Source organism: Nematolebias whitei, chromosome 20 (genome assembly GCF_014905685.2).
Source record: "Nematolebias whitei isolate Nwh7 chromosome 20, NemWhi1, whole genome shotgun sequence".
Classification (NCBI taxonomy): domain Eukaryota; kingdom Metazoa; phylum Chordata; class Actinopteri; order Cyprinodontiformes; family Rivulidae; genus Nematolebias; species Nematolebias whitei.
This window is the reverse complement of record NC_056517.1, coordinates 34539141-34551539: the sequence shown is the minus strand read 5'-3', so window position 1 is coordinate 34551539 and position 12399 is coordinate 34539141. Positions and strand designations below refer to the sequence as shown.

At 40.7% G+C, this 12399-nt stretch overlaps 1 protein-coding gene across 1 annotated transcript in view; it reads left to right on the top strand.

Annotated features, from left to right (window-relative positions):
- LOC119426428 (guanine nucleotide exchange factor VAV3) overlaps positions 1-12399 on the top strand; it is an 84610-nt gene that overhangs the window by 44442 nt on the left and 27769 nt on the right. The window contains exons 6-11 of the mRNA XM_037693989.1: positions 2637-2738; positions 5691-5759; positions 7525-7628; positions 7782-7881; positions 9063-9158; positions 12145-12213. Coding sequence (XP_037549917.1) covers positions 2637-2738; positions 5691-5759; positions 7525-7628; positions 7782-7881; positions 9063-9158; positions 12145-12213 — 540 coding nt within the window. The remainder of the gene's footprint in view (positions 1-2636; positions 2739-5690; positions 5760-7524; positions 7629-7781; positions 7882-9062; positions 9159-12144; positions 12214-12399) is intronic.

Here is a 12399-nt window from a genome sequence, read left to right as displayed (position 1 = left end):
CTAGCCTTTTATTACTTTTAGTTTATAGCTAGCATTTTGGTACCTTTGACTTTTAGCTGGCCTTTTATTACTTTTAGTTTATAGCTAGCATTTTGGTACTTTTAGCTATCCTTTTGGTACTTTTGTCTTTTGGTTACCCTTATTTGCTGAGTTTTGCTACTTTTAGATTCTTGCTAGCCATTTGTTACATTTTAGTAGCTTTTTGCTTGTTTCTTAATCTTTAGCATTTTGCTACTTTTATTTTCTAGCTAGCCTTTTGATGCTTTTAGCTTTTTGCGACAGTTTTCAGAAAGCAATATTTTTCTTCTTTAAATTACTTAAATTCATTTTTTCTACTACTTTTTTTTTACATTCATCAGTCCTTTTGTTATTACACATTCAGATAACCTTTTACTACTTTGGCATCTAGCTAGCCGTTTGATATTTTGGCTAGCATTATGATACTTTTAGCTACAGTTGCAGCTTTAAGAAAGAGATTAGCCTCTTAGCTTTCAGCTACTGCTCTGCTACTTTTAGTTTTTAGATACCATTTTGATACATTTAGCTTATTTTGCTAAATCCTCTTTTTTTTAAATATATTGTTTATGCTGTTTTGATTTAGATGGTGACATTGTTACACTGTCACCATCTGAGCTAAAGAACAACTCCACTTTAAATCAGGCCATAATTCTGTGTTATTTTATTTTATTTTTTATAAAGGTGACATGGCATTAAAACACCCCCATTACTATCTTTTTTAAATATTTGTCCTGTGTCTCATCATGCTGGGATTGAAATAAAACACAAATTATACATTACAAAATGCTGTTCATTCAGGAATGGTGTACTATGACTTTTAGTAGCTGGAGAACAGGACAAAAATTAGAAATAAAATTAAAAGAAAGAAAGACAAGTTGGCGTTTGTCAAAACAAATGAGACAAATCAGACGTCCAGGCAAATTTTAAGTCATTTTCTTAAAAATATTCTGAAGTTTCTGCTTTTAACACAAAACAGGGAGATCATCACGACGTGAAAATGGAGCGTACACGCTGAATGACATTTTTAAAATTTGCTGAAAGTTTTTGTCTGAAGTAGCTAAAACTGACAAAATTATAATGGAACAGAGGCTAAAATTAGCAGAACACAAGCTAAAAGCTAAAAGCAGCAGAACAACTAAAATGAGCAGAAAACTAGACAGAATGAACACTCAAGTTGAAATAAGCACCACAATAGCTAAATGCTAAAATTGGCACAACAGTAGCTGAAATTGAAACTTATCTAAACTGTAGCTAAGTGCTAATGTAGCCTGGGAAAGTCGGTTGCTTCACAGTGCACAATTACTGTTTTTTTTATATTTTATTTTGCATCCCTTTATTGTTTGCAAGAGACAAAACAACAAAATAATAAATAAAGAACGCAGTAATTTGCTCTTTTCTTCGTTCTTATTCCTCAAATAACCGTGCAAAAGTCTTAACAGTTCTCTTTACAGTGTGTTTGTGGCAAATAAACCCAGATTTAATCTGCACAAGAAAATCTGCCATCTTGAAAAATAAAAATAAATTAAATAAATTATGGCAGTGAGTTATTCCAAAGAGTTTCCTAAAGTTGTTAAACTAAAGTTCACAATGGACACCAGGGAATATGGCAGCCACACAACACACAGGCCTTCTGCACCATCCATTACAGCAACGCACAATCTGGTTCAATTACCAACTGGTTAACACTTAAATGTTATTATACAAACATAGTTTAACAACTTGTGTGGACATACCATTATCACAAGAAACATTTTCCTACTCATGGATTTTCAGTCCAGTTCCAGCACAAACCAGGAAGAACCAAAATAAAAAATAAAAAAACAACTCTTGATATTGACCAGTGCAACACTGCCCCCTAGTGACTAAACCTCATAACTACACCAAACATTGCATTCTATTGCTTTGAGCACATTACACTGTGAATAGATCAACATACACCACAAGTAACACTGTTTACATGCATTTGTTACAAAAACAAAGGAACAAACATCTTTTTAATTCACTTGTAAATATTTACAAGATTAATACTAATATAAGTTTATCACTTAAACGTCAAATGGTAGGCAAGAGCCTTAATGGCAAATATGCTAAAGTAGATTACAAAAGAGAAGAAGAACGTGCCATGATTTTGTAAATAATAGTAAAATTTTATAAATAGGATAAAAGTAAAAAAAAATCCAGCCGACCGTTAATTAAAAGCTGAACTAACTTAAATAAAAGTCAGACAGTGACAAATCACAAGTCCAATACGAACAGAACCAAAGTAAAGGCCTAGGATTTGTTGAAGGCATGCTTAACACTCGCTGACCTTTATAGTTTATCATTTTTAGTCGTAAATTAATTTATGCACGTCATGCGACACATGCGCCTTCAGGACCACAGTAAGTACCGTCTGTTGGAACCGCAGCTACTTTGTCTTTTCTTGTCCAGTTGGTGAGTAAACCAACCAAACTGTTCTCTCAGGAGCGGCAGACGGTCTCTTAGCGAGCGTGCGTGACCTTTGACCTTGCTGAAAGGTTTGGATCGACTACATCTGCTCAGAGGCTCGACGGTTTGACAGCCCACAGTGCTGACACATGCTAACCAGGCCCTGTGTGTGTGTGTGTGTGTGTGTGTAGGCGTTTCAGAGGCAGGTGGAGACCGACATCAGGAGTTGCTGTTTGACAGAAATCAGGCAGACCGAGGAGAAATACGCAGAGACCCTGGAGTCTATAGAGAAGGTATGGTTGTCCTCCAGAGGACATTAAACCGGCTGAGACGTTTCATCTGATATACATCATGTTCTGGATTCGGAAAAGTTGCAAACATTCCCATAAACGTAAACCCAGAAACACGAGGCGGGATGATGTTACAGTCCATGCTGTACCCAGAAGAGTTTGCATAACGAAGAAAACAGCTGTAAAAGTCGCCCCTGTGAGACCAAAACTCCAGCTTCAAACAGACGTTTCCCTTTCGACGGTTTCTGAAACGTCCCAGAAAAACATTGTTCAAAATTCAAACGGATCTCAAAACGCTGGACTTTACAGGTCAAGTCAGATTTATTTACATTATGTAGCACATTTAAACAGAAACTGTTACCAAAGTGCTTAATATAAAAGGTCACAGCATCAAATAAAAAGTAACAAGATATATTTACAGCACATGGAATAAACATATAAAACATCATTAGAAACAGTGAAATACTAACTCAGATCACCTTGTGTCAAATGTCAAGGAAAAGTAACAAAAAAGCATCAACTCGGTGAGAAAGAATGAAATACTAAACCAGATCTGATGACCGTGTGTTAAATGGGAACAAAACAAAAAGCATAAACATGATCAGAATTAAAGAAAAATAAATTTTTCATTCAAACTTTATTTATGCAGGTTAATCCCATTGAGCCTCGGGGACTCGTGTACAAGAGAGACCTGATTTTAACAAAGAGTGATGACAACGACAACAATAAACAATCATAAAAGAGGCATACACATGAATTTTTTTGTTTTTGAACTTGCATTTTGTTGTTTTATTTTTGCACAATCCCAGTTTTAGTTTCACAATCAAAGGTGATGTCACACCGTAGCTTTTAAGCCGTCTAAAATGTTCAGATCGTTTCTCTTTTCTCCCACAACTCTTTTTTTTTGGTAAAGTATTCCAATTATCAGAGACCAACCGATATGGAAAAGTTGGCTATCGCCGATACAAAATTAGGAGAGGGCAGGCTAATGCCCTTAAGTGATTTATTGGATGAATTTTTTTTAGCTTTATCCACCCCCATGAATCTAAGGAAAGAGCTACTTTTAAACCTGTTTTAACAAACATTAAACAGTTACGTCTTTTGCAAGTAGAGACACGACTCAACAGCATTTTAGGGGTGAAAATTAAGTGTTTATATCAGCGCACATTGGGACAATTATCACCGATACGATATTTCACCAAACACCTATATCGGCCTAAAATATCGTTACTACCGATATGTCGGCGGGCTCTACAAATTATACGTCAAAACATCAGTATTTGCATCTTCTTTCACTTGGTGTGACCCTCATCGCTGTAGGGCCGACGGTTTTCCTTGGAGTTCCACCAGAATGCAGACAGCGCACAGCCAAGCTTCCACAGGTTCAGCTACATTTAAGCTCAAACTGTACACTTCCTGGAAGTGGAGGCGTTCTTTAACTTGTTATATCTCCTTTGTAAAACACTTTAAACACATAAAGATCCCCACGTGTGCCCGTCAGAGTCTTCTGTTGCTTACAGCTCTAGAAACTTTCAGATCTGACACGTGGTTTTCCCACAGCGCCTTATTTTCAGTCGGCGTTTCTGGCTGCCTCTTTTTAACTTGGTGGTCAGAGAGTGACAAACACAGGTGTGAGGTTACCATGGTGACTTCAGAGTCACGAGGGTTCACATGTTTTTATGTATATTTTGTAGAGTCCGACTGATATATCGGCAAGGACGATATTTTTGGGCCGATATATCGATATACCAATATGTCGGTATCTGTATCGGTGACATCCAACAATGTTCAGTCAGGTCATCTGGACGGTTTCTTTTTTTGCTGAGACGTTTCGTCCTTCATCCAAATGACTTCTTCGATCAGAGGAGCCACCTACAAACAAAACTGATTCCCACAAATGGCATACTCCATAGTGGGAAAAAACCCTAACCTTTGCTTAGCACCAGCAAACTGATGTATCGTGACAATTGTCCCATTATGCCCCAATATAAGCACTTCTATTACCCCATAAACATAAATCTACCTGCTGTAGCTTTATGGTTTTTTAATCTTGGTTTCCTTTACCTTTTTTATTCAGTAAAAATCAAAACGTGTTTAGCATAAATTCTTACAACGCTGATCAAATTCCTTCAGAAACTTTCTAATAACTTTTTAATATGGTTGTTGTTTCCTAATTTAATTAAATTCATTTCCACAATCTGTGGATGAGGACCAAAGGTGGTGGAATATAAAAGTTTCCAGACAAGTTTTTTTTTTAATCTAAATGTTTTTTCACCTTAAAATCAACGTTTATCAGCGTTTTAAACAGTTTCTGACCAAAAATCAACCGTTGGGTGGATTTAATTCCACTATAAAAAGTTTACTGAAGCCGCTTGCTCCTCTTTAACACTTTAAAATACGAAACTAGTCTCGTTAAAAAGAAATGAGCTGAATTATGTTTTACGTTAGCTTTTAGTTTTGAAATTAGCCGCCGCTAAAGAATAATACCTAAAGCTGAAGAAAGCGCCTCAAAAGAAACTATTAACGGACCTCTTTCCTTCTGGAAGCTTTTCACCTGACTCTGCACTTTCACAACACTGCTGGAGGCCCAACTAAACCCCCTCCGGCTGCAGCGACTCTCCTTCCTCTGTGTCGGTCTACAAAAGGCCCTCGCCTGATTTCCCAGCGGAGGCGCCGTAGATGACTTCTGATACGAGGCGGACGGAGGGATTTAGTTTGTTGCTCGGTCTCTCTCCGCGGAGACGGAGAACCGACTTCGAGGCGGGCCTTTTCTCTGAGAGGAAATTATTAAATTGCAAACTCTGAAAATGAGATTATTGCGGCGACCCAGACGGTCCTGGTTGTTTCTGCTTACCGCTGCTCTTTGCGGCTCGGCGCCAAATGACTTTCCCACTCTCTCACTGCAGAAAGCAGCTCCGTTCCCTCAACGTCTCCTTTTGTTCCCTCCTCCTGCAGCACTTCATGACGCCACTCGCCATGTTTCTGTCTTCGGCTGAGATGGAGAAGGTGTTTGTGAATATTCCGGTAAGTCTTTAAGTGAGAAAATGATTTTATATGAAATATCAGATAATACTGAAATGAAACTCTAATCCCAAACACATATCATCAGCATCAGCAAACACCTAAAAATGGTTGTAACTTGGCCAGATTTATAGAGATTGAGCTAAAGTTTCAGCTGGTTGTAGCCGAGAGTCCTCTCTAACCCATACTCTGAGTGCTGACATGTTGCAAAAAATCTGGTAATTTTGCGTGAGCTTGTGCATGAAGATATTTTTCAAGTTTGACCAGATCGGTGTAAGCGTGGCTTAATTTGAGCCGGATCCTGCCAGAACAGGATCCAGGAACTCTCTCATGTTGACAAAATGTGTTCCGGTAACTGTTTGCTTGGATCCGGTAACTCTCAGGCTTACCAATAATAAAGTTATGAACAAATTTGACTGCTTGGAACGAATAAAACCTATATTGTTTATGTAAATGGAAAATAATTACATAAACACTCATTTTAAATACAACAGCCACTTACGAGCTGCCCCTTCAAGTAGCATTTCTGCTTCTACCCTTGAAAAAGTCTCTGCCCCTAAAAGTTCAGTCATGGGCTACATTAGGATGCTTGAGAGAAGTGGAGTATGCTCTAGTCACACAAGGAGGGCTGTTGGTCAGGCTACTCCTTGTTGCTCTCTATATTAGTTATTGAATCAAGTGTTTGCTTAAGTAGGTAAACGTAGATGTTTACAAACCCGTTAAAATACAAATGTACACCAGAATGCAGGAAATGACATCTACTTTATTCAAAATCCACCTCTGCTGTTTGCGATCCGGTGTAGTTTGGTTTTCAAATTAAGCACTGGGCGTAAGGAATGCTAGCCCTTTATTTGTCAACACAAACAACTCTCGGCTCATCAGTAACGATGTTGTTCACATTTACAATGTCTGAATGTTTCTGAATCATTCTCACGACTGAGATATGTTTTTCCTCCGTAAGTTTTCGGCTCGGAACTCCTTCCTCAATTTTTGCGCCATTTCCACAATTCATGTCTCAAAACGTTCGGCTCGTTTAGGACATTCCTGCTCTGACTGTTGGCATTTGTGCAGTTTTTACTTTTTTGAACCATTCAGCTTTGTCGGCCATGTTTTTCTCATTGACAGTGAATGTAGCTCTTTTCACATCTTTCAAACACTTCAGCTGTTTACAGTTTTTTACTGCTCATTGCAGCTTTTGTTCTGCTTCAATGCTGTTCAGCTGCTTTGTACAAATTTCAGCATCTTTGTGCTCATTTCTGCCTTTTTTTTTTTTTTTTTTTTTTTTAACTTTTTTTTTGCTCCTTTCAGCCTCTTCCTGCTGAATTGAGCTTTTTCTGTGTTTCAGCTAACCTTTGTAGTTATTTTTCTGCTAATTTTAGCTGTTTTTTTCTGCCTTTTGCACTTCTTTCTAATAATTTAAACTTTTTTTTTGTTCCTTTCAGTCTCTTTCTGCAAATTTCAGTTAAAAAACAACAACTTTTCAGCTACTTTTTTGCAAATTTCAGATTTTTTTGTCATCTGTTTAGCCTCACTGCCCATTTCAGCTTGTTTTGCTACATTTCAGCTGCTTTCAGCAAATTTCAGCTGTTCAAATTCAGCTTACATCAACAGTTTAGACAAAACCTTTTCAGCTGCGTTCAGCTTCTTCAGCTGCATTCTGACAGAACATGCAGCTTCTCCAGTTTGTTTATTTATAGAGAGCAGGCCATGATGTTAAAACCCAGCTGTTAACGGTTGTTGTTGTTGTTTGTTTGTTTTTACTCCTCAGGACCTCGTTAAGGTTCACAAGTGTTTACTGCTGGAAATCAAAGAGTCGATCCACCAAAGAAGTGCCCAGAACCTTTTCCAGATCTTCATCACGTTCAAGGAGAGGTGCAGGAGCTCACCTGGTTTTAGGGGTTTTATTTTAATACAGTGCTTTTTTTAAAGCACTGCATGATTTCTCGGGCGTAAACACGTCTTTAGTAACCGAACATTTGTGAACTTAAGTTCCCATTTTTAACCTTCGGGTTTGATGCGATGCAGGTTGTTGATCTATGGGAAGTACTGCAGCCACGTGGAGACGGCCATCTCCTCCCTGGACGACATCTGCAGACACAGAGAGGACGTCCGCATGAAGCTGGAGGTACACACTTCCCGTCTGAGCGAACGGCGCTCTCCGGTGGGGGAACCGTGCAGGAGGAGACGGGATGACTAAAATATACACGTGGTCTGCGGTTGTGAGGCTGTTTGGAAGTTCTGCTGAATTCTCAGCTCGTGGATGTTCCTGCAGTCAGCATGCTACCAGCACGCTCCCTCAAAACATCTGTGGCACCGTGCTGCGTGATAAAACTGCATTTAATCGTGGCCTCTTATTGTGGTCAGCCTAAGGCTCACCTGTGCAATAACCTGCTCTGTTCAGCGTCTTGATACGCCACACCTGTGAGGTGGATGTAGGCATGTCGCGATGAACAATAAATCAATTAATCGCATCGTTTATCGGTTTTATTGTTTCTTCGTGTCTCTCTCTTTCTACTGAAGACACTGGATGACAAAAGACTCCGGTGTTCTTCACTGACGCCTCCCTTTCTCTTTAAAATCCATTTTAATCGTCCAAAATTGCGTTTTTGGACGATTAAAAGAAGCTAAGCTACGAGCTAAGCTAACAGGCCGACCTCGGGAATAAACGTTCGTCTTGTCAAAGCTCCAAAATTCACGTTTGAAACCCGTGCCTTCGTGTAAAAAGTTGTTTTCCTCTGCAAAAAGAAGCTGAGAACTTATTTACTGATTTTTTTTTTTTATTAAAAGCTTTGTGTGAAAAATGCTAAAGAGCTCAAACCAGACCGAGCGTCCGCCATTTTGAGAACCGACAAACAGGAAGGAGAGACAGCCCACGTCACGTCAAGGGGCCTCCCTCCCAATTTTCTTAAAGAGACACGCTGCTCGCTCCCTCACTATCCATCCTTTGGTTCACACAGCCTTATACTGCCATCCGGTGGTCGAAAAAAGATACACACAAAATTAACCACAACTACGTCTTAAATTTGACAATAATTACTAATTATTGTCAAATTTCAAACTATATTATCGTTTATCGCAATAATTTCTGAGACGATATCGTGACAGGCCTAGGTGGATGGATTATTTCGACAAACAAGTGCTCACCAACAGATTTACACACATCCTGTTGTGTACGTAGAATAAGTCTTTAGTGTTAAGTGCGTTTTAAACAAAAAGCTTTTTTACTCGAAGCCAGCGCGACGTTTTCTCCACAGGGTTCATGTTGGACGTGCAGGGTGTTGATTCGTTTCCCCCCTCTGTGTGCAGGAGTGCTCAAAGAGAGCCAATTATGGAAAGTTCACCCTGAGAGACCTGCTGGTGGTCCCGATGCAGCGGGTGCTGAAGTATCACCTCCTCCTGCAGGTAAATCTCTGCTGCTCCTTCGGCTGCCGTCTACACGTCGCCCCAAAACGCTGAACGATGCTGGAATAGTAACTCCTCTCATAGCATTAATCCAAGCTGAGATTATCCGATGATGGAGGGCTGGAGATATTGTGTGCTCGGATTATGTGATGAGGAGGACTCTCAGCTACTACCACGTCTAATTTCAGCTCATCATCTCTGCATTTGGCCGAGTTGGAGCCATTTTTGCTAAAGTTGATCCTATGTGAGCTGTAGACGTCCTTCCAGTGATAACTTTCAGATTTTTAAGAAAACGAGATATTTTGCTAACAGACACGAGCATACACAACGCCCTTTAGCCTCGGGTGTGAGTGCACATTTCAGAGCAGATTCTAACCCACCCCTACGCGCACACACACACACACACACACACACACACACCGGTGTAATGGAGCTGCATGTTTTTCCTCCTGAACCCCCCTCCGAGCTCCGCTCCACGTGTTGCCTTCAGGTGACGCCGGATTAACGAGCTTTAAGGACGACTGAGTGAACGTGTGAGTTTTTATCATCCAGTCAAAGCAGCCAGGCTTCAGGAAGCTGCCGTGTCTCCGTTCGTCCACCAGAGGCAGCGTTGACCGTGTTTTACGTCCTCTCTTCCGTCCGCAGGGACGCTTTCTGTCTCTTCGTGCAGAACCGTCCCCTGATCCGGACCGTCGGTGTCAAACAGACTCACCGAACGGTTCTTACCGTCTCGAACCGTTTCCCTAAAATCATTCAAATGATGCACTTTAATTTGCTTCTTCACCTTCTGTGTTCCTCCACAGCGAGCTGTCGAAGTACTACTAAGATTATTACTATGGTTTGTTTTTAGGTGGGGGTGCATCTTTTTACACAAATCAACCACTTTAAAGATGCAAACTAGAGAATTTTATTGCTAAAAAAGACTTTAAATGTTGTTTATATTCATTTGCATTAAAGTTATAAATGTTTTTCTTTCATTTTGAACACTGTCTTGTTTCTGACATCGCTTACCGTTTCTTTTTTAAACATATTTAATGAGAAAGGTGGATTTGAAAAAAAAAGCGGTGGCTCGTTGTCTCGCTCCGTCCTCATCGATGTCTCTGGATTTTGCTACATCCATGTTGACTCTGAGGCAGGTTCAGTCTGCTGATGGAAAACATCCCCACACCATGATGCTGCCACCACCGTGCTTCACTGTTGAGAGGCTTGCCTGGTTTGAGGAGTTGGATCCAGACCGACACCAGGAGCTACGAATAGAATCGGGCTGAAGTTCATTTGAACAGAGCGAGAAGCTGCCGTGGCCGCTGGAGTCACGGAACAGCTGAGGTCGTCTCCAAGGACCGGGGCTGATGAGTGGAGTGGCTGCAGCTGTGGAAGGTGGAGAGGGGACAGGTGGAGAGGGGACAGGTGGAGAGGGGTGTGGCGGGCGGCTCAGAAGTGAAGACAAGAATTACAAACAGGAAATAAATTATAATCAAAAGGAAATAAAGCTATTAATAAGCACAAAGGGTTATAAATAGCTAAAATACACAAATCCTGATTGAGTTCAAGCCGTTTACTCATTTTGCACAACATTTAACACAAATTTAAACAAATAAATTAAAAGGAAAAAAAAAAAATCACGATTTATACCAGGGCTATTTGATTGGTGGGCCACTTATTTAATTTATGATTCAGTGCAACAAAATAAACATTTAAAAGGTAACAGCATGATGTTAATGATGTTAAATGATGTTAATTGATGTTAATTGATGGGGCACAATACAAGTGGGCTAGCAAAAATGCTACTGACGTAGCGCGCTGATTTTTCCTGAATCAAAAAAATTCAACGTTTGGACGAACAATAGAAGCACAATTTACTTCAGACACAAGTAAACCTAATAGTTCATACTGTGTACTTCCATACTAATGCTAATATTTTGCACTGTACTTAAGGTGTAACTAATAAGCACTACATAATGTTTGAAGGTACTCGGTGTGAATTATGACATCAAACATAAAACGTTTTATTTTTAGTTGATTTATACCGAACGGTGCAGTTGTACTCCGGTAGTCGTCCTGGTTTTTTTATTGTTATGATGCAGTTCTGAAACGCAGGTATGCGCTCGATGTAAACAAACCACTTTATCTGCAGACTTTACTCCACAAATCTGAACGTAAACCCGCGGGTTGGACTTCTCCGTCCCAAACGTCTTCTCCGTTGACTTGTTTTCAGTCCCTTCGGCTGTTTTTTTTTTTTGTAAACAAACACACATTGTTGTTGCTGGCAGTACCTTTATTAAATGATTATGCTAAGGTTAATAAATAATGTGCGTCTTTGCTAAAACCTCACTGAATCCTCGTGTTCTTGCATACGATGCAGTGACTAAGAAAAGTCGCCTCAGCAGGAGCAAAGAGAATGTGTTGAGTCAACATGGCGGAGATCCCCGCGGAGCAGCTGGCTAACAGCTAGCTGCGCTGAATAAAACATCTGCTCGGGTCCGTCGTCGCTCGGTGACAGCCAGAATCTCCACAACTAATGCGTCGCTCCCGGACTCCCTCTCTCTCCTCTTCAGTTCTCTTCCTCCTGAACCAGCAGCGACACGGTTCCTTCATCTGGTCCATTCAACACCCCCCCCCGTATCTGTGTGGAGTTGGGAGCGAGGTTTGATAAATGGGCCTCTGTCGTCCTGGGAGTGATAATAATGTGAAGGTTTGGCTCGACTGACACCGAGGATTTGAGTCAGTGTACGGTATATCTCCCCCGTGCATGCGTGTCCCCCGTCCTTATCCGCCCCCCGCCCGGGTCTAGTCGTCTTGTTGGCTCTGCCGAATAATTTCAGATACAGTATCTGATTTATTTCAGGACAACGTGGCTTTTTTCAGCCGCCTTTCCATATTTGGAGTGGAAAGCTTTCCCTGCGCGTGCGCGGAGCTTTCACAGCAGGAAGTTTGTCCACGTTTCTTCTGTTAGGCTTTTATTTTGAAATGTTTTTCTGTCCAACAGGAGCTGGTGAAGCACACGCATGACGCCTCCGACAAGAGCAACCTCAGGACCGCGCTGGACGCCATGAAGGTGAGCTTGATGTCGGATTCATCCATCCATCCGTCCGTCCATCCATCCATCCTTCCTTCTTACCTACCTACCATCCATCCACCCATCCTTCCTTCTTTCCTACCTACCTACCATCCATCCACCCATCCTTCCTTCTTTCCTACCTACCTACCATCCATCCTTCCTTCATTCTTTCCTACCTACCAT